The 23,271-nt window shown below is 40.2% G+C and overlaps 1 protein-coding gene across 4 annotated transcripts in view; it reads left to right on the top strand.

The window, feature by feature from the left end:
* Positions 1–23,271, top strand: part of ZNF451 (zinc finger protein 451) — a 90,128-nt gene that overhangs the window by 39,033 nt on the left and 27,824 nt on the right. For all 4 annotated transcript variants that reach the window (XM_086370973.1, XM_086370970.1, XM_086370971.1 and 1 more), the window contains exons 7-11: positions 443–569; positions 12,938–13,091; positions 13,576–13,723; positions 16,114–17,696; positions 19,792–19,935. In XM_086370973.1, coding sequence (XP_086227099.1) covers positions 443–569; positions 12,938–13,091; positions 13,576–13,723; positions 16,114–17,696; positions 19,792–19,935 — 2,156 coding nt within the window. The remainder of the gene's footprint in view (positions 1–442; positions 570–12,937; positions 13,092–13,575; positions 13,724–16,113; positions 17,697–19,791; positions 19,936–23,271) is intronic.

The raw sequence follows: 23,271 nt of genomic DNA, 5'->3' as shown, positions 1-23,271 counted from the left end.
AATGATTAAAATGACTCTAAAAGGATTAAAAGCCATTTTTAGGAAATAGGTGTGCACCAGAAAGCTTGACATGACATTATTATTCTAGTGATTCATTTACAATTATTTGTGAGTTTTATTTTGTTCCTTGCAAGAAGAAACAGATAATGGCTGTACAGTTTTCAGACTGGAAGTTTACCAATTTGGTGAAACATGCTTAAATCCATTTTATTGTATCTTGAGTACTTTTTTGAAATTTTAAGCTGTTGGTCACTGTTTCAAGAGATTGCATGGCATATGAGAGCCACTTGATATTTCTTGAATATAAAGAACGTTATTTAATACTTCAGTAGAAAAAGTGCAAACACTTGAATGTGTGTGTCTAACTTAACAAATGAAGCAACTTAGTGCTGCCTCTAGAATATGTCAGATTTTCTAATGTTACCTCTGTTTTGCCAAGTAGGTTCGACCACTCTCCATGTGATCCAACAATTACACTGCATGGACCTTTCATCAGCTCCTTTGCTTGTGTAGTATGTTATAAAAATTTTGTTACTCAGCAACAGTATAGGGATCACCTTTTTGCTAAGGTAAGAACATGTCCTAAGTTAAGGATAGGTATTCTTTTTCTGGAGATCTGTGGGGTGTTTTCTTGCTGTTCTTAAGCTTGCAGTCCACCTTGATGCACATAAGGATCAAAATTGTGATTGTCTATGATAAATAAAATGATTTGGAACGTTATTGTGGGAAGTTAACCCTGAGAGCTGAAAGCTAACAGTCCTAAAGATTATCATTGAAACTCTTTTTATTGAATTGCTCTGTGAAATTGACTTACTTTGTTCAAGATGTTCTGTGAGTTAATCACATGATAATCAGAATGGTATTAAGGACACTGCTGTTCAGTGCTGGTTGACATGTCAGAGCCATGTAGTCAGTGATGATCCTTTATCAATGCTGGTATTAGGAGATCTGGTATTTAAAAGGTTGTGTTATGGGACTCACAGTGTGTGAAATCTCAGTTCAGTGTAATAAAGAGCCCTGTAATAAGTGTTTATCAGACTTGATATTAGCAGGTATCTCACTTACTAATGTTACAAAATGTTAATTATGTGATATTTTTCACTCTGGAAAAGTTTTAAAATACTAACAAAAAGAAAATAAGAAACACTTTTTAAAAAAAATTTATTAAAGTATAGTTGTGCCGGGGTCCAGCCCCGGCTGATCCAGGGTATTCGAAGCGGGGACGGCGTCGGCGAGGGTCAGGATACAATAGCTTCAATTAGATATTAACTAGAGATGTAAAGAGTAATAGAATGAGGATAGCTCAGTGAGGAAATTCAGTGGAGAAAAGAGGCTGAATAAAATTCCAAAGCAGGGAATTTACGTCACCTACGAAGGCCGCAGGCGTCCTCCCGTTCTCCCGAAGGAGAGGAGACACTAAGGCCTCCCCGGTCTGACCTTAGAAGCCCAGGCAAAATTAGTAGGCTTGACGAGCTTCCCCGCCTCAGAGGAAAAATTCAGCTAGAAGGTGAAAGAAAGGACGCCATGGGGAGACCAAGTTTCGATGAACAAGGCCCGCACTTTATTTTCCAAAGTAGTTTTTTATACCTTAAGTTGTGCATAGAGGATAATGGGGGAAGGGGCGGAGTCATGCAAGGACAGCAGTTCCTGGTCCTAATCGAAGCCAGGCTTTCAAACTTATCATATGCAAAAGTTCAGGTGATTTACATCATCTTCTGGCCAGGAGGCCTGTTAACATTTTAAGGAACTTATTTTTCTCTAAAGGTGATTATTCCAAAGTCAGGCACCAGCCTCCAAAAAAGCATTGGACAAAGCTGCATTCCTATAGGGCAAAAGTGAGGTGGGCTCAATCAAGAAAAGAATTAACTCAAGGGTCCAAGGTTACAAACATTGAGCTACTACTTACATTTCTATACACCCATTATATCAATCAATACACTGCCAAGGACACAGTAGGTAAGGAGTATGGAGACTTGCAGCAAACATTGGCCCAATAAGTGAAAAACCCTTCACCAATACAATTTCTAATCAATCTTTTAACAACTCAAAGGAATCTGTGTTTAGACAGTTTAGAACATCTCCTCTCTCTCACAGTTGGGAGGCTCTGAACAATCACATGTGGCCGAAAAAACCTATTCAGGCAGGCTAGAGGATTTCCAAAGGAGTTTGTAGGTTGAAACGCTGTCACACCCAGGAATTATTAACTGGAGCTGTAAGCTAACTCTTTTTTCAGAGAGAGGTAGTGGGGGACAGCCCCCCGTAAAGTCAGAGGTGTAGGTGAAAGCACAAAGCAGAAAGTAGGCAGACTCTGGTTTTGGGGGTAGATGCTCGAGAATTTCCAGGGGGACTCCTGAGGCTCGATCCCCCCTTTGCGTATGCCGAGCCTCCTTCCTCATGACCTTTGCCACGGGCGGAGCTCGCTCCCCGAATAGTTGATTTATAGTGTTGTATTAATGTCTGTTGTGCAGCAGAGTATTTAGTTATACACGTACAGACATTTCTTTGCATATTCTTTTCCGTTATTGTTTATCACAAGATATCGAATATAGTTCCCTGTGCTATACAGTAGGACCTTGTTTATTCTAAATATTATAGTTTGCATTTACTAACCTTAAACTCCCAATCCATCCCATCTCCACCCCCTCTCCTCCATGGCAACCACTGGGAAATCACTCTAATGTCACTATAGAGATAAGCATTATTAACATTTATATATATATATTTCTGTTATTTCTCCATATGTAAATATTTTTATATAAGATAAGGTATCTAAGTTATTTCATAATTTAAAAAAGCAGTGTGTTATAAGCATAAATGTTTAAATGTTGAATCAGTATGTACATTTAAAATAAGTGAATGGCATTCTGTATGACTGTAAGGTATTTATTTATTTGTGGTTGGCTGTGCCGGTCTTCGCTGCTCTGTGGGTTTTCTGTATGACGATATTTATTTACTTGTGGTTGGCTGTGCTGGTCTTCGTTGCTGCGTGGGTTTTCTGTAGCTCCTGCAAGCGGGGGCTGCATGTTGCTGCAGTGTGCAAGCTTCTCACTGCGGTGGCTTCACTTGCTGCAGAGCACGGGCCCTCGGGTGCAGGGGCTTCAGGAATTGCAGCCTGTGGGCTGAGTGATTGTGGTCCCTGGGTTCTAGAGCACAGGCTCTGTTGTCGTAGCTGGCCACTAGGTGAGGTGCTCTGCAGCATGTGGGATCTTCTTGGATCAGGGATCAAACCTGTGTCTCCTGCATTGGCAGTGTGGATTCTTTCCCACTGAGCCAGCTGAGAAGCCTTTCTTTTTATTTCCTATTAGATGTATTAGTTTACGTTTTTCTGTCATTATAAACAGTAACACCTTAAATACCCTTGTAGCTAAAAACCTATGAGAAGATTCATACTTCAGGTATTTGCTGAGTAAATATTAGATTTTGAAATAGTAAAATGCTAACGTCCAAAGACTAGTAAGGTTTTTCTTTAAACCATATTTTCAGAATTTACTAGTCTGTGACCTATTCTTGAAAAGTCATGTCGGTAATACCCTAGATTCTGTGTAGGTTCACACAAAGTGGAGACTTGTGCTCTCAGCTGTCTCTGATTGAGTTCTGTGTTCCCAGAATAGATGTGTCTCTTGGCAGTGAGTTTGCTGTCTACTCCATCATTAGTTTTGGGGAGCCTGTGTCTTGTTGAACCCTGGCGAGTGGCTGTAGTATGAGGGGAATCCATGTGCTCTAGAATGAATAAGCCATAATGGTAATCGTCAAAGGAAACAGGTTCAGAGGAAGGGGAGAGGAGAAGCTGGAAAAGTTGGCAGAGCCCTGCGGAGGAGAAGTGGTCTTCCAGGCTTGGATTTGGATAGGTGGAAAGGAGCCTGCAGAGAATAGCAAGTAGGGAATAGGGGTGGTGCAGAGAGCAGGGTACACAGCAGGCCCGAGACTTCCATCCTTAGACGGACTGGCTTGTAAGGTTGGCACTGAGCTGCTGTCTGGGAACTTGAGATTGGCAGTTTCCCAATGAGTCTCTGATGAGTGGCTTTTTGTGCCTGAACTGTAGGTGCAGGTGGTGTGGTTTATGCTGAACACCTGCTTTCCGTGTGGGGTTATAGCATTTTGGTCTGTACTAGGCAGGTATGACCTAATCCCCTGGGCACTAAGTCTTTTTTTTTTAGTTTTGAACTCTTATTTAAAAATTTGAACTCTTTTTAAAAATTAACTAATTAATTTTAATTAGAGGATAATTTCCTTACAATATTGTGGTGGTTTTTGCCCTCAGTCAGTTCAGTTGCTCGGTCGTGTCCTACTCTTTGCAACCCCATGGACTGCAGCACGCCAGGCTTTCCTGTCCATCACCAACTTCCAGAGCTTGCTCAAACTCATGTCTATTGAGTTGGTGATGCCACCCAACCATCTCATCCTCTGTTGTCCCCTTCTCTTCCTGCCTTCAATCTTTCCCAGCATCAGAATCTTTTCCAATGAGTCAGTTCTTCGCATCAGGTGGCCAAAGTATTGGAGGTTCAGCTTCAGCATCAGTCCTTCCAATGAATATTCAGAACTGATTTCCTTTAGGATGGACTGGTTGGATCTCCTTGCAATCCAAGGGACTCTCAAGAGTCTTCTCCAACACCACAGTTCAAAAGTATCAATTCTTTGGTGCTCAGCTTTCTTTATAGTTCAACTCTCACATGCATATATGACTACTGGAAAAAACCATAGCTTTGACTAGACAGACCTTTGTTGGCGAAGTAATGTCTCTGCTTTTTAATATGCTGTCTAGGTTGATCATAACTTTTCTTCTAAGGAACAAGCGTCTTTTAATTTCATGGCTACAGTCACCATCTGCAGTGACTTTGGAGCCCAAAAAAATAAACTCTGCCCCTGTTTCCACTGTTTCCCCATCTATTTGCCATCAAGTGATAGGACCAGATGCCATGATCTTAGTTTTCTGAATGCTGATCTTTAAGCCAACTTTTTCACTCTCCTCTTTCACTTTCATCAAAAGGCTCTTTAGCTCTTATTCATTTTCTACCATAAGGGTGGTGTCATCTGCATATCTGAGGTTATTGATATTTCTCCTGGCAATCTTGATTCCAGCTTGTGCTTCCTTTAACCCAGTGTTTCTCATGATGTACTCTGCATATAAGTTAAATAAGCAGGGAGACAATATACAGCCTTGACATACTCCTTTTCCTATTTGGAACCAGTCTGTTCCATGTCCAGTTCTAATTTTGCTTCCTGACCTGCACACAGATTTTTCAAGAGGCAGGTCAGGTGGTCTGGTATTCCCATTTCCTGAAGAATTTTCCATTTTATTGTGATCCACACAGTCAAAGGCTTTGGCATTGTCAATAAAGCAGAAATAGATGTTTTTTTGGAAGTCTTGCTTTTTCAATGATCCAGTGGATATTGGCAATTAGATCTCTGGTCCTGCCTTGTCTGGTGCATGCTCTGTTGTATTCAGTGCCACTGACCCTGCAGTAGGCCACCACCGACCCACGCCTCCGCCGGAGACTGCTGGACACTCACAGGCAAGTCTGGGTCAGTCTCCTGTTGGGTTAGTGCTCCTTTCTTCTGGGTCCTGGTGTGCACAAGGTTTTGTTTGTGCCCTCCAAGAGTCTGTTTCCCCTAGTCCAGTGTAAGTTGTGTAATCAAATCCCACTGGCCTCCAAAGTCAAATTCCCTGCGGGTTCTTAGTCCCTTTGCCAGATCCCCAGGCTGGAAAATCTGTTGTGGGTCCTAGCACTTTCTTAACAGTGTGAGAATTTCTTTGGCATAATTGTTCTGCAGTTTGTGGATCATCTTTACAATATTGTGGTGGTTTTTGCCCTAGCTCAACTTGAATCACGTACGGTGGGTACTGAGTCTTTAAGGTGGTATTGATTGTCAAGTGTGTTCTGTTTGTCTCCATGGAGAGGATCTTTGGAATCTTAAACCTAGTTCCTCTGGGCTCTGCCCAGTGTGCCTTTCCCCTTGGTTTCCTTTTGCTCTAATAAATTAGAGTATGGCTATCCATAGCCATGAGTATAGCTGTCCCCCAAATTCTGTAAGTCCCAGCCAGACCCCCAGCCCTGGGGGTGGTCCTGGGGATCCCAACTCAACTAGTAACTGGACTGCACAGCTACAGGATTTAAACTTGGTAGTGGGCAGGTCCTGGCACGACTGTGGGATGTGACCTGATGAGAAGAATGCTTATGTCTTCAGAGTTAAAGTGCTTTAATTCTAGAACCAAAGTCCTTCTCCTTTTGGGGGGAGGGGGGTGAACACCAGAGACTGAGTGGTATTGGAATGGCACCCGTGTTGAGGGTGGATTCGAAGACATGGACAAGGAGACCAGTTTAGGTGAGTTTGGCAGTAATGTAGGTTTGAGATGAGAGAAGAGTTTACTTAGATAAGGGCATTTAGAATAAAGAACTTAAAGTGGACCCAAAAGACACCATGAAGAAAGAAATGATAGGTCTGCTGAGTGTCCTGATCCAGGTTGGGGGAGAGAAGGGGAAAAGGTGCAACTTCATCACACAGTTTTGAATTGTTTGCACTGAGTTGTTAGTATTCTACCCTTTTCAGAACTAGAACTCCTTCAGGGCATGGTTTTTTTTTTTAATTCCATGCTGTAAGTATATTTATCCTTTTCCTTCAATAAATCTGAATAGGCATTTTAACCTTTAAAATTAATGAATACTCACTCTCATTTGTGTTTTCCCGAATTTCATTAGTTTTCCGTTCTTTCTAGGAATTGCTCATTCCATGCTCTTTTGGCCTCCCTTTTGCCATCTCTCTGGGAAGTAAGTTTGTAATGTTCAGCCTTCCCGGAGGCAGTATGGTGAAACAGAGCAAAGTCTTTGGTGTCAGACAAGCCTGGATTCCATGTCAGGTTTATTAACTGTGTGTTCTCACCAAGTCACGGCACACCTGTGAGCTTAGTTCTTTATCTCTAAAGTGAAATCATTACACTTTCATCCAGAATTGTTGAGAGAAAGCATAATATGTTATAAAGCACTTAGGGCCTGCCATACGTATTTAATAAAGACTTTTTATTGCTTATTCTTTGGAGTGTCTATCACAAGGACTCAAAATGAGCTAGTGTGCATGGGGTTGTCATTACGTATCATAAATCAACCAGAAGAGGTCGCTAGAAGATTGCTTAGCTGTGCATTCTGTTTCATAAAGATGATGCTCTTCAGTGAACTCTGTGAAACTGTCCACAATTTATGTTTGCCTTTCTGCCCTTCCCTTTTTGTCTCCAGTGTCTTCTGTCTGGAATGGTGCCTCTCAAATCTTAGTGCGCACCAGTCATTTAAAGTGCAGGTTAGTGTTGTGCCTTACAGTCAAGATTTTTAACAAACTTCTGAGTGATGGCAGTGCTTCTAGTCTTTGGATCATACTTGAGCAGCAAGTGTTTAGCCTTTTTTTTTTTTTTTTTTTTTTGACATTCAGGCTAGTGGGTCTGTCCCCAGGTAGCTTGCTGCCTTTCTCGCTCCTGGTGCGGGGGGTGGTGGCGGACGTGTTGCAAGCCCAAGGCTGCCTCAGCGTCCCTTGTGGGTGAGCAGACATTGCCTCCCATCGTGTGTTCAGGGCTTGTCCTTGTTGTGGCTTGTGTCAGTACTTCATGCTTTTTGTTGCCAAATAATTTTCCATCGTGTGAACATGCGCCACTTTTGTTTGTCAGTTCAGCTGGTGGACACGTGGGTTATTTCCGTTTTTGACTGTTGTGAATAATGCTGACAGAAACAAATGTACAAGTCTTTGTGTGTTCCTATGTTTTCAGTTCTCTAATGAGCTAATTGTTGGGCCATTCAGTTATTATGCTTAAGTTTTTAAAGAACTGCAAACTGTTACCCAGCGCAGTGTGTCAGCTTGCCTTCCTGGTCACAGTGTGTGGGCTCCCGTTTCTTCACAGCCTTGCCAGCACTATTATCTGTCTATAAAATACCCATCCTAGGGGTGTCTGTGATGTGGTATCTTGTTGTGGTTCTAATTTCTATGGTGTATTTTGATTTAGTATGACTGGAAATACAGTGGTAAAAGGGATTTGAGTACTTTTAACTTACCAGACATCATATTTCCCATTCCTTCTGGTTTTTGGAAGATATTTGCAAATATGCTATACCTTTGCAATTAGGTATATTCCCATAAAATCTTATGTGGAATCACAATTTTATTCTATTGAGCAAACAATTTAAACAAGCTTGTTTTGAATCCAGTTATAACTCACATTTGAACTACAGCTTATTTTCTTAGAGTTCTTCAAGTAGGGGCCATGTGTGTAAATTGGTAAGTTATGTGTATAAGTTAGTAAATGCTTTTAGTGCTCTTTTTTGGAACCTTCTAATCAGAATGTACAAAGTCAGACTAGGGGTTATCTTTTACACGCTGTCACCAAAATAAAATGGATGAAGAGTGACGAAAAGAGCATAGGATTTCCCACCAAAGCTATAAAGCTGGGTGGATGGCAGCCCTCTGTCTTCTGAGGGTGCAGCTGGAAGGGCAGTGCTGATTTTGTTGACTTACCTAAACTTTAGCTTTCTCATTAGTAAATAATGAAAATAGTACTTCATGGGTTATTGTAAGGATTAACTGGAAAAGCACATTTGAACCATAATGTACTTAGTATGAATGTGAATTTCCTATCCCCCCTCCTGTTGCATCTCATAAGCAACTACACAAACTATTGTGTATACTTAATGATAGAAATTTAGGAAGACACAATACAACTTTTAAGGCTATTACTCTAAAGACCATTAACAAGTTAAATTATATTTATACACAAGCATACGTACATATACATACACATATAAATATACGCTGAAAAATACTTCCAATTTTGGGATAGAGGACGCTCTTTTTAAAATTTTTATTTTTGTGGGGATCAGGATTTTTTTTATATTTTTATTTTTAGTTGGAGGATAATTGCTTTACAATATTGTGATGGTTTCTGCCATATATCAACATGAATCAGCCATAGGTATACATATGTTCCCTCCTTCTTGAACCTCCCTCCCACCTCCCACCACATCCCACCCCTGCCTCTCTAAGTTCTCAGCAGCAGATCCCACTAGCTCTCTATTTTACATATGGTAATGTATATGTTTCAGTGCTATGCTCTCAAATCATGCCACCCTCTCCTTCCCCCACTGTGTCCAAAACTCTGTTCTTTACGTCTGCGTCTCTTTTGCTGCTCTACAATTAGGAGCATCAGTACCATCTTTCTAGATTCCATATTGCTATGCTAAGTCACTTAAGTCGTGTCTGACTCTGTGTGACCCCATAGATGGCAGCCCACCAGGCTCCCCCATCCCTGGGATTCTCCAAGCAAGAACACTGGAGCGGGTTGCCGTTTCCTTCGCCAATGCATGAAAGTGAAAAGTGAAAGTGAAGTCGCTCAGTCGTGTCCGACCCTCTGCGACCCCATGGACTGCATCCCACCAGGCTCCTCCGTCCCTGGGATTTTCCAGGCAGGAGTACTGGAGTGCGGTGCCATCACCTTCTCCGAGATTCCATATAAACATGTTAATATATACTGGTTTTTCTGACTTAAACTTCATGCTGTGTAATATAGGCTCTAGGTTCATCCACCTCATTAGAATTAACTCATACATGTTCCTTTTTATAGCTGAGTAGTATTCCTTATCCATTCATCTGCCATTGGACATCTAGGTTGCTTCCATTGCCTAGCTATTGTAAATAGTGCTGCAGTGAACATTGGGGTATATGTGTCTTTTTCAATTATTGTTTCCTTGAGATATATGCCTAGGAGTGGGATTTATTGGGTCATATGGTAGTTTCCAGCCAAAGGCCTAGAAAAGGTCAGTTTTCATTCCAGTCCCAAAGAAAGGCAATGCCAAAGAATGTTCAAACCACTGCACAATTGCACTCATCTCATATGCTAGCAAAGTAATGTTTAAAATTCTCCAAGCCAGACTTCAACAGTACATGAACCATGAACTTCCAGATGTTCAAGCTGGATTTAGAAAATGCAGAGGAACCAGAAATCGAATTGCCAACATCCATTGGATCATCGAAAAAGCAAGAGAGTTCCAGAGAAAAACATCTACTTATGTTTTATTGATTGTGCCAAAGCCTTTGACTGTGTGGATCACAACACACTGTGGAAAATTCTTAGAGATGGGAATACCAGACCACCTGACCTGCCTCTTGAGAAATCTGTATGCAGGTCAGGAAGCAATAATTAGAACTGGACATGGAACAACAGACTGGTCCCAAATTGGGAAAGGAGTACGTCAAGGCTATATATTGTCACCCTGCTTATTTAATTTATATGCAGAGTACATCATGAGAAATGCTGAACTGGAGGAAGCACAAGCTGGAATCAAGATTGCCGGGAGAAATATCAATAACCTCAGATATGCAGATGACACCACCCTTATGGCAGAAAATGAAGAAGAGCTAAAGAGCCTCTTGATGAAAGTAAAAGAGGAGAGTGAAAATTTTGTCTTAAAACTGAACATTCAGAAAACTAAGATCATGGCATCTGGTCCCATCACTTCATGGCAAATAGATGGGGAAATAGTGGAAACAGTGACAGACTTTATTTTCTTGGGCTCCAAAATCAGTGCAGATGGTGACTGCAGCCATGAAATTAAAAGACACTTGCTTCTTCGAAGAAAAGGTATGACAAACCTAGATAGCATATTAAAAAGCAGAGACATTACTTTGCTGACAAAGGTCCATCTAGTTAAAGCTATGGTTTTCCCAGTAGTCATGTATGGATGTGAGAGTCGGACCATAAAGAAAGCTGAATGCTGAAGAATTGATGCTTTTGAACTGTTTGAATTGAACTTTTGAACTGCTTTTGAACTTCACCAACACTATGGTGTTGGAGAAGACTCTTGAGAGCCCCCTGGGACTGCAAGGAGGTCCAACCAGTCAATCCTAAAGGAAATCAGTTCTGAATATTCATTGAAAGGACTGATGCTGAAGCTGAACCTCCAATACTTTGGCCACCTGCTGCGAAGAACTGACTCATTGGAAAAGATCCTGATGCTGGAAAGATTGAAGGCAGGAAGAGAAGGAGACAACAGAGGATGAGATGGTTGGGTGGCATCACCAACTCAATGGACATGAGTTTGAGTAAGCTTTGGGAGTTGGTGATGAATAGGGAAGCCTGGTGTGCTGCAGTTCATGGTGTTGCAAAGAGTCAGACACAACTGAGCGACTAACTTAACTGATGGCAGTTTTAGTCCTAGTTTTTTTTTTTTTTTTTTTAAGGAATCTTCATGCTGTTCTCCATAGTGGCTTTATCAATTTGCATTCCCACCAACAGGGTAAGAGGGTTCTATTTTCTTCACACCCTCTCCAGCATTTATTATTTGTAAAGTTTTGATGAACAGCCAAAGCAATCTTGAAAAAGAAGAATGGAGCTGGAGGAACCAATCTTTCTGCCTTCAAACTGTACTACAAAGCTGCAGTCATCAAGACAGTATGGTACTGGCACAAAAACAAATATAGGCCAATGGAGCAAGAGAGAAAGCCTGGAAATAAATCCACGCACCTATGGGCACCTTATCTTTGACAATGGAGAAAGGACAGGTGGTGCTGGGAGAACTTGTTAGCCACCTATAAAAGAATGAAACTGGAACACTTTCTCACACCATACACAAAATTAAACTCAAAATGGTTTAAAGATCTAAATATAAGGCCAGAATCTAGAAAACTTTTAGAGGAAAACATAGGCAGAATACTCTTTGACATAAATTACAGCAAGATCCTTGGGACCCACCTCCTAGAATAATGGAAATAAAAACAAAAATAAAGAAATAGAGGAAGCTCTTAACCAGGTTTGGAAACCTGGACAAAAGGCATGCCCGTTTGACTATCAGAATTTTAAGGTGACCATATACAAAATTAATAGATAGGTGTTTGATGAAAAATATTTTAAAGATGGAGGATGAGACAGGGTTAGTTTGATAACAAAGAATGAATACAGGTTGACCACAGGGGAAAAAATAAAACCTGAGACTGGAATGGAGTAAGCAACACACAGAATTACATGAATGAAAGCTCATAGCACAAGTAGACAGGAAAGGCAAGTTAGCACAGCACATGTCTATAAGACTGCAGACATGAAAATAAGGTCCATAAAAGCCTGTGCCAGACTCATTTAGTGCTAGGGAACCTGAATTGGTAGAATCTTTTGAGCAGCAATTACACAATATCTTTTAATTACCAAAAACTTTTAACCCAATAGGGCCACTCCTGATGAGGGAAAAGCAGTAAATATAATAAGGATATGTAGTCAACAATATATTTTTATAAATATATTTCCAAAATCATTGTAGTGGCAAAAAAAAAAAAAAAGCCTGAAAATGAATAGTTGACTAAATCTTAGTAGATCCACACCATGAAGTAGTTTGTGATCATTACAAAGAATAAATTAGAGTGACACCAGCTGATTTTTAGGGATTTCTGTTAGGAATAATGGAATAAGAAAACTGAGAGGCAGAAGATCTGTAAGATAACAATATTTGATAAAACAATGGCAGTTCCCCTTGTATATGTATTTTTATGTATTTTTTATAAACGACAAACATGGAGAGATTTATGGAAGAATACATATTTGTAAACACAGGTTATATTGCAGAGTGGGCAAAGCAAAACATAAGAAAACATATGTGATATGAAAACATTTATGCATTTATATAATATTGCATATACATTTATAAAAAGAAAATGTCTAGAAAGCAACCATACTTTTATCTTTATTATCACAGAAAGATGGTAACAATTTGTTTTTAAGGAAAAAATTTAAAAATTCATATATGGGACCTTATTTATGATAAAACAATTCCACAGTTCACAGGGAAGAAAAGTTTTCATGTTAAAAACTGATACAAAATATTCCAAATGTATAATAAATAGGGTATTTTGAAAGTTGACTTAAGAAACTGAATATTGATTTTAGTTGTCTATAATATAGCTTTGCCTTATATTTTAGGAAGCTGCAGATGATGGACATAAAAACAACCTTCTTCCTCAGATTATTCAGTGTTTTGCGTGTCCAAATTGCTTCCTCCTTTTTAGCAGCAAGGATGAGTGTTTGAAGCATATGTCTGGAAAGAATCATTTCCATCAGAGTTTTAAACTGGGTGGTATGTTCATACTCTCTTCTGATGAAAATTATTAAACTCCTTTAACCTTTGCTGATTTACTGTACATCTCAGATAATTCTTGAGATAACTTACTTTCACATTAATTTTGAGAACCATGAAAGTGAAAGATGTTTATCTCAGTTTTTATTTTTCAAAAAAAAAGATTCTTAATATTTATCTGTACGTAAGAGTAAGGTTTACATTGAGGAATGAAGACAAACTTGGGAAGAAAACATTTATGTACAATAATGTTTTTGTATATCTGTTTTGTAAATCCCTGCATTTAAACTCAGATTTTAGTCTGAGCATGAGTTCAGCATCCATTGCATTTAATTGAAGCTAGAAAATGACTTTTCATAGATTTTTATCACATAAATAATTATCTTCTTTCACTTACTAACCGGATGTTATGAAAGGCAGAGGGGAGGAAGGCCGGGTCACTCCACTCAAATCTTTGCAAGTTATAGTTCATTTTGTCTTTCAGATGACAAGGCAGTGGCACAGCCAATATCATTTCCATCTTTTGCAAAGAAACTTTTGATCTCTCTGTGCAAAGATGTTCCATTTCAAGTTAAGTGTGTGGCCTGCCACCAGACCCTGCGTTCCCACATGGAGCTTACTGCCCATTTCAGGTTTGTACTGGTCCTGCCCAAAAGGCTCTTCACCAGCAGGGGGATTCAACAAATAGTTTTATATTCTGTGTTTCTCTCCTTTAAAATGAGAATGGCTATTTGCCTGGACATTACCCAAATTTACCAAACCCAACTGTATCACTTAGTAGATACAAACTTTTAATGCATTTTAAAGAAATAAGGAGGGGGAGACCTAAGAGAGCATCAGATGCAAAGTACAGTCTTTGAATTATGAATCCAACAAAGCAAATGTAAAAAACTTCATGAAGTGACATGAATAAGAGGAGAAGTGTGAGAAAAGTGGATTCATTGATACTGCTGTAAGTGTAAAACAAACTGACAGTTCCAAGTTTCATGTGGGTTGCTGAGGGTTGTGCCTGTGGGAGGAGAGGGTTAAGATAGAATGTTGGCTTTGATTCAGCTAGCATGGAAAGTATGACAAATGTGTGGAAAAATGCATGTCAATCAAAGGCCAAATTGATCAAATAATCGAGTGTGATATTTTTGTCTTTACAATGAAAATTATCAAGCAATATACAAAAGTAATGAATACAGTAAGCCCATTAGGTGTATTAATGGGCTGTCACCAGGCTTCAGTAGTTGTCACTGCATGACACTTTCATCCCTGCAAATTCTTACTTTTGAAGCAAATCTTGTCATTTTATCTGTAAATACTCCAGGATATACCTGTGGATGATAAGAGCTCTTTTTTTTTTTTTTTTTTTTTTAAGAAAAATAACTGTAATACCATGATACCTAAAAAACTAGTTTTTTAATATCATCAAACATCTGGTCAGTTATCAAATTTTCCCTGGTCACTTCCTGAAGTTTTTTACATTTGGTTTGTTGGATTCATAATTCAAAGACTGTACTTTGCATCTGATGCTCTCTTAGGTCTCCCCCCCTCCTTATTTCTTTAACATGCATTAAAAGTTTATATCTACTAAGTGATACAATTGGGTTTGTTTACTTAGAACAGTTGTTTTCACAAACTTTCAAGTAAAATACATTCTCAAAAAAAACAGGCAGCTGAGTATAATTATTCTGTATAAACTCGGTGTAATTACTGATGTTAACAGTCCTAGTTCTGACTTGTATTTCTTGAGTTCATGCATTCAAATCCTCATTCTGCCAGGATTTTTATTCTTAATTATTTCATGGAAAATTTCACTGTATGCACGTCAACAGACTAGTATAGTGAACCCTATTTATCCATCTCCCAACTTTGATAATGCTCAACACCACCATTCTTATACATCTTTATGCGCCTTACCATGCTTAATGATTGTTTATAGTTCTTTGTTTCTGACGTATTGTTTCAATTTACTGACATATACAAATCTTAACCTTTATGATTTTTTTCATGTGTTTTTCATACCTAGCCCTCTGCCCCCTTAACCTTTATGATTTGTAGACTGGATACAGCTGTCAACCCATCCTTCCCTTCCTGGTCATCTCCCACCGTCTCATCCCCAGGCAGTCTGTTCGGATATTTTTTCTACCTTACATTGATATATCTCCTCTAGATCTTTATGTAAATGGAATCATGTATAGTATGTACTCTTTTGTATTTGTCATAGCATCTGTACAATTCATCCATATTGTTTAGTTCATTGTTCTTTTTTATTTGTGAATAATATAGCACAATTTGCTTATTCATTCTCATGTTGATGGACCTTTGGATTTTTTTCAGTTTTTAGCTATTGTGAATAAAGCTATTACATATATCTTATACAAATCATTTTATAGACATATGTCTTCATTTCTCTTGGATAAATATCTAGGATTGGAATTGCGAGATCAAAGAGTAGATGCGTATTTAATTTTATAAGTCTCTTCTCGACATTCTCTCAGTGTGTATTGGTGCATGTTTCTACCAGCCAGGTGAGAGAGTTGCAGTTTCTCTACATCCTTGCCAAGGTTTGCTGTTACCAGTCTTGTTTCATTTTAGTTGTTCTTTTGAGAGTCTCATTGTGGTTTTAATCTGGATTTCCCTGATGAACAGTGATGTTGGACACTTTTTAGTGTAAAAGCAACCACGAGCATGGCATGTTCCTGACCTAAAATCAGTCCATTCTTAAAGAACAGGTACCAGGTTGTTGAGAATGTCACTGTCGTGTTCCTCTGTACCATAGAGAAGTTAGTTACCTGCTTGTCTCATAACATTCCTATCAGTGCATTTTACATTGTTTCTACTTTTCTAAAATTTGTCTGGATTAAACAAAATGTAGGTAATGTTCAGGTAGATAGGATATTATTATATCATCTGCCTCTTTGTTGAAAAACAATCTTTAGTGCTTATGTACACGTTTACTTAATAATTACTACAATAAAAAGCAGAGATACTGCATTTAGAAATACTTACAAGTTTATCTTTTTATCCAATTTAGAGTTCGTTGTCGAAATGCCGGTCCTGTAGCTCTAGCTGAGAAGAGCATTGCTCAGGTGGCAGAGAAATTCCTCCTGAGAGGTTACTGTCCACACTGCAACCATGTCTTTGTGGATGAAACCAGTACCTGGAATCACAAGCAGAATTTAGGACACAAAGTCCGAGTCATTAACTCAATGGAAGAATCAATTTTACTTTATTGCCACAGCAATGAAGGGAACAAACCTCTTTCTGACCTGCACCTGTTGCAAGACGGGTCAAAATTTTCATCACTGAAAAGAAATATGTCCTCTCAAGAATCTAGCTCACAGGATTGCAGCACTGTTCCAAAAAAGAAGATGAATTTAGGAGTTAAAAGCCTTGGGGGTGTGGTTTGTTTTCAGAAGGAAAGGTCACTTGTTAAAACCTGGTTTTGTGAATGCCATCAACGCTTCCCAAGTGAAGATGCAGTAGAAAAGCATGTTTTCTCAGCAAACACAATGTGTTACAAGTGTGTGGTCTGTGGGAAGGTGTGTGAAGATTTGGGAGTCATCCGTTTACACATGAGCCGCATTCACGGAGGGGCACATTTAAATAACTTTCTTTTCTGGTGTCGGACATGCAAAAAGGAATTGAGGAGGAAAGAGGCTATAATGGCCCATGTGACTGAGTTTCACAGTGGACACAGGTATTTTTATGAGACGGATGAGGTGGCAGGTGACACTTCGCCATCATCCTCTACCGCGCTGGTGAGTGATCTGACTGCTGAGAATCCTTCTTCAGCTCTTACTATTGTTGATCACTCCCCAGCAAACCGTCCTCCGAGGGGTAAATGGCAATGCCGAATTTGTGAAGATATGTTTGACTCCCAAGAATGCGTAAAGCAACACTGCATGTCTTTAACAAGTCACCAGTTTCACAGGTACAGCTGCACCCATTGCAAAAAGACTTTTCACAAGATGGAAACACTACAACGACATTGCCAAGATGAGCACAACAGTGAGGTAAAGATGAAGTACTTCTGCGGGCTTTGCGATCTGAGTTTTAATGTGGAAGATGCATTTTTGACTCATTATAAGGAGCACCACAGCACAGACTATGTATTTGTGTCAGAAAAAACGGAACCTTCCATTAAAACGGAGAGTGATTTTCCAGTAATAGAGACGGGTAATCTGCTGACCTGCGGCTGCCGCGAGAGCTACCTCTGCAAAGTCAACAGGCGGGAGGACCACGGCCGCTGTCTGCAGACCCTGCTGGGCCAGGGCCGCCTGTGGTTCCGCTGTGGCGTTTGCTCAGCCACAACTCAGAGCCTCGGTGACCTGCACACGCACGTGCGCCAGGTGCACGCGGACCTGGAGACCCCGCCGCGGGGCCTCATCAAGTGCGGCACGTGCACCAAGGCCTTCCAGGACCCCGAGAGCGCGCAGCAGCACTTCCACACGAAGCACTGCTCGCTGCGGGGACCGGTGGGGGCCCGCCTTTCGGCCGAGCCCAAGAGCCCACCACCCGCCCGGGCAGAGAGAAAGCCCAGACAGACCGCAGACGGGCTGCAGACTGCAGAACCGGACAGAGCCGCTGAGATGGAGCTGAGCGGCCAGAGCGCAGGTACGGCAGGTAACCAGCTCTGACGCGGGGCGTCCCGCGTGCTGGTGATTGATAGGCGCGGGCCAGGGGCAGCTGCCCGGGGTTGGGTGAGATCGGGTAATTGTTTCTGCAGCGGGTACAGAGATCCGTGTTCCTGCTGCTTCGTGCAACTACCCTCTTAACCTGAGGGGACAAAGAATACCTGTTACACTAATAGGTATTTTAGATACCGTTTTATTTTCTTTTCCAAAGGACTTGGGAATTTTTAAAGATAAGGAAAATGGATGGTTTTCTGAAAGTCAGATTTGAAAGTACACTGCCCATTACATCATTTAGACTAAAATTCAGTAGAAGATAAGTCAGTGATTTCTTTTTGTTTCTATTTTGGCCTTATTCTCTGAGAAATCTTAAAGATTACTTGAGAATATATTTTCCTTATTCCTTTTTGGAAGCAAAGCTTTTACTTAGAGTTAAAATAGCAATTAGGAATTGAGTTGTTAAGTGGAAACAAGAAACCAGGCAGAATACGGAATTCAGAGTATGGATTACTCTAGACTTCTACAATAAGATTGAAGAACTCTACAAGAGTGCAAGTTTTTATTTTGTTTAGAAGTATGATTGTTTCCTTTTGAGTATAACTTTAATTATATATTCTTTTAAATAAAAATTGACTAATTATGCAGTGTAGAGTGGAAAAATGAGGATATGTAAAAGTTTCGGCTAATAAAATATTGTTATGAACTACTGAATTTTTAGACTTGCTCTGTAGCACAGGTAGCTCTTGCCATCACCATTAGCCATGTGTTTTATGTTGATTAAATGATGTACTCCAGCTCCATTCAACTCTTCTTCTAACAGTGGAACCGTGGCCATACTGTTTTATGTTCTGTTCTTTTCTTTTTGGGGAATTTGTGTTGGTTTATGTTTGACAGGAGGTCATTGTCATATCTAAATCTAAATTACTGAGTATTTTAAGAAAAGAGATAAGAAAATGGTTTAGAAATGAGAAAGAATGGCAGGCTGTTTCTGAGGCACTCTTTATTAGGTGGAATAGAAGCTGTGAAGAAAGCTGAGTGCCGAAGAATTGATGCTTTTGAACTGTGGTGTTGGAGAAGACTCTTGAGAGTCCCTTGGACTGCAAGGAGATCCAACCAGTCCATTCTAAAGGAGATCAGCCCTGGGATTTCTTTGGAAGGAATGATGCTAAAGCTGAAACTCCAGTACTTTGGCCACCTCATGCGAAGAGTTGACTCATTGGAAAAGACTCTGATGCTGGGAGGGATTGGGGGCAGGAGGAGAAGGGACGACAGAGGATGAGATGGCTGGATGGCATCACCGACTTGATGGACATGTGTCTGAGTGAACTCTGGGAGATGGTGAAGGACAGGGAGGCCTGGTGTGCTGCGGTTCATGGGGTCACAGAGAGTCGAACACGACTGAGCTACTGAACTGAACTGAGAAGCTGTCTGTTTTAAAAAGAGTTTAAACATTCAGGGTCTTCATTGCTACCGCTGGAAACTCTTAAGGCCCTGTCAAAGTGAAGAGGTGTGACAGGAGGGAAGAGGAGGGAGAACAAGAGTTGGAGAGGGTCAGAGCGGAGAGGCCCTGGGAGAGCGGAGAAGAGGTGTCTTTGCGGGAGGTGCCCAGGAGCAGCGTGTGGGCTGTCTCACGTCTGCACTCCAGGGCGTAGCATGGAGCCAGAGGCATGCCGATAGATCAGTCCAGGTTAGGAAAAGAACAGACTCCTGGTAGCAAGAAAGTTCTTAGCAAGTAACCTGTAAAGTTTATTTTGATGAATGGTGCGAGTTTTAGTTACTTAGCCTTAAAGCCTGGTCTTCTAGATCTTCCAATACACTAATTTAAAAACAAAAAAAAATTACCTTTATAAATGACTTTTAAAGAAAGCCAGGATCAGTGGCACATATTTGTAGAAAGGACAATCATTTCTGAAATATTCAAAATATTTTTATCTGATATAAATATACTGTGTCATTTGGATTTCACAACATGGCTTAGATAGAAGTAAAAACACATGCAAGATTAATGTTAACTTGAGAAGTTGAAAAGTTTTTAGCTAATTCTTCTCAAATTCCTGTCGATGTTTCTTTTTTCTCAGATGAAGAGGTTGTTGAGCTCCCAGACTTGGATTACCTGAGAACTATGACTCACATAGTCTTTGTTGACTTCGATAACTGGTCCAACTTTTTTGGTCACCTACCAGGGCATCTTAACCAAGGAACATTTATTTGGGGCTTTCAAGGTATGGCAATAAGAAAAACATTTGAGGCTACCTCTCCCACTCCCTACACACACCTTAGAATATGTTTTGCTTTAAAAGGACTCTTCTTGAACCTTCCTGAATAGGAGATAGAAACAAAATTGAAATGTTGTCACCTTGCATTATAGTTACAGTGCTAGAATATTTTTCTCCTTGCATTTCTCTGTGATGGGTGTTAGCTCTTTTTGATGGACCCACAGTTTATAAATCTGTAGCTACAGATTGAAAGAGCCTTTTTATTCAATACCTACAGTATGCCAGGTACTGGTTTGTTTGTTTTTTTAAAGAAAAATAGTCGCTCAGTCATGTCTGATTCTTTGTGACCCAATGGACTGTAACCAGTCAGGCTCCTCTGTCTGGAATTCTCCAGGTAAGAATACTGGAGTGGGTAGCCATTTCCCTTCTCCGGGGGATTTTCCTGACCCAGGGATTGAACCTGGGTCTCCTGCAATGCAGGTGAATTCGTTACCACCTGAAACCACCAGGGGAGCCCATGCTTACTGATTATTATAATTTTCTCCCTTTAAATATAAGGAATTAGGCTGAGAAGTTTATTTTTTTTTTGCAAAGTATAAAAATAATAGAGTTAGCTTTTGAGCTTGGACCTTGTAGCTACAGAATTACTGTGTTTTCTCCATAACTGCCTCTTCAGTTCTTCCTTACTGCTTATAAATGTGCATCTTTGTATGAATCTCCCATTCAGGTACTAACCAGGCTCAGCTTCTGAGATGACATGAGATTGGGTGCATTCAGGTTGGTTTGGCCACACACTGAATGTCTTTATAAGCCATTGACCAAACCTGAGAGAGAGACTTCTCTTTGATTAACTGAGATTTAGTACAGTGAGCCTCTTGCGTTAGGCACACCCAGTAGATACTGCAGTTTCAATTCCAGACCACTGCAAGTCACACGAATTTTTTGGTTTCTCTATGCATGTAAAAGTCATGTTTACACTATTACTGTAGTCTGTTAAGTGGGCAAGAACATTATGTCTTAAAATATGTCTTAACTGAAAGACATCTTATTGCTATAAAACGCTAAGTATTACCTTAGCCTTCAGTGAGTCATAATCTTTCAGCTGGCGGGGGTGGTATCTTGCCTCCATGTTGATGCCTATTGACTGATTTGGGTGGTGGTTGCTGAAGGTTGGGACGACTGTGGCAATTTCTTAAAATCAAGTTTGCTGCATTGACTGACTCTTCCTTTCATGAATGATTTCTTTGTAGTCTGCAGTGCTGTGTGATAGCGTTTTACCCACAGTAGAACTTCTTTCAAAACTGGAATCGATCCTCTAAAACCCTGCTGCTGTTTTATCAACTAAATTTATGTGATATTTCAAATCCTTACTTGTCATTTCGACAGTCATCACAGCATCTTCACTAGGGTAGATTCATTCTCAAAAAACCACTTTCCTTGCTCATCATCCATTAAAGGTTTATCTTGAGATTGCAGCAGTTCAGTCACATCTTCAGACTCTACTTCTGATTCTGGTTCTCTTGCTCTTTGCACCACATCTGCAGTTCCCTTTTCTACTGAGTTCTTGAACCCCTCCAAGTCATCCATGAGAGTTGGAATCAACTTTTTCCAAACTCCTGTTGCTGTTGGTATTTTGACCTTTTCACATCTTCCCCAATCATGAGTTTTTGTTTTTAAACTTTAAATTTTTTATTTTGTGTTGGTGTATAGCCAATTATAATGTTGTGGTAGTTTCAGGTGAACAGCAAAGGGACTCAGCCATACATATACATGTATCCATTCTCCCCCGAGACCTCCTCCCTCCTGGCTGGCGCACACATTGAGCAGTGTTCCATGTGCTATACGGTAGTTCCTGTTGGTTATCATTTTAAATAGCAGTTTGTACACGGCCTTCCCAAAGTCCCTAACTATCCCTTTCCCCTGGCAACCGTAAGTTTTCTAACTCTATGAGCCTCTGTCTGTTTTGTAAGTAAGTTCATTTGTATTATTTCTTTTTCGATTCCACACGTAAGGGATTCATACAACATTTCTCCTTCTCTGTCTGACAGACTTCACTCATATGACATTCTCTAGGTCCATCCGTGTTGCTGCGAATGGCATTCTTTCACTCTCTTTAATGGCTGAGTAATACACCATCGTATATATGTACCACATCTTGTTTATCTGTTCCTCTGTTGATTGACGTTTAAATTGCTTTCCTGTCTTGCCTATTGTAAACAGTGCTGCAATGAGTGAAGGACAGGGGTGCGTGTCTCCTTTCGGATCGTGTTTTTCTCCAGCTGTATGCCCAGGAGTGGGATTGCAGGGTCATATGGTAGCTCTGTTCAGTGTTTTCAGGAACCTCCGTACTGTTCTCCATACTGGCTGTACCAGGTTACATTGCAGCCAAGAGTATAACAGGGTTGCCTTTTCACCACACTCGTTCCAGCAGTTGTTGCTTGTGGGTTTTTTGAAGATAACTGTTCTGACTGGTGTGACAGGATACCTCATTGTAGTTTTCATTTGCATTTCTCTAATTCTTAGAGATACTGAAATCTGTTCATAAGTGTATCTGTATGTCCTCATTGGAGAAATGTATGTTCAGGTCTCTGCCCATTTTTTGAGTGGGTTATTTGTTTTGATGCTGTTAAGTGTCATAAAATGTAAATTTTGGAGACTAATCCCTATCAGTCACATCATTTGCAAATATTTTCTCCCATTCTGTGAGTTGTCTTTCATTTTGTTTATTGTTTCCTTTGCTGTGCAAAAGTTTTTGAGTTTAAGTAGGTCCCATTTATTTATTTTTGTTTGTATTTCATTATTCTGGGAGATGGATCAAAAAAGATGCTGCTGTAATTTATGTTAGAGCATGTTCTGCCTGTGTTTTCCTCTAAGAGTTTATATAGTCTTGTCTCACATTAAGATCTTTAATCCATTTTGAGCTTATTTTTGCGTATGGAATTAAGGAATGAGTTAACTTAATTTTTTTACATGTCGCTGTTCAGTTTTCCCAGCACCATTTGTTGAAGAGACTGTCTTGCCACCATTGTGTAAACTCGCCTACTTTGTCATGGATTAGCTGGCCATAACTGGTTGGGCTTATGTCTGGGTTTTCTGTCCTGTTCCGTTGATCTATATTTCTGTATTTATGCCACGACCATACTGCTTTGATAACTGTAACTGCATTGTTGCTCAGTTGCTCAGTCATGTCCAACTCTTTGCAACCCCACGGACTGCAGCACACCAGGTTTTCCTGTCCTTCAGTATCTCTCAGAGCTTGCTCAAACTCATGTCTGTTGAGTTGGTGATGTCACCCAACCATCTCATCCTCTGTCGTCCCCTTCTCCCCACCCCCCCAATCTT

The sequence above is a fragment of the Bos grunniens genome, chromosome 23 (genome assembly GCF_055505025.1).
Source record: "Bos grunniens cultivar Pamir isolate PY7600 chromosome 23, Bosgru_T2T1.0, whole genome shotgun sequence".
NCBI lineage: Eukaryota > Metazoa > Chordata > Mammalia > Artiodactyla > Bovidae > Bos > Bos grunniens.
The sequence above is the reverse complement of the archived record's forward strand: the minus strand, read 5'-3'. Positions and strand labels throughout refer to the sequence as shown.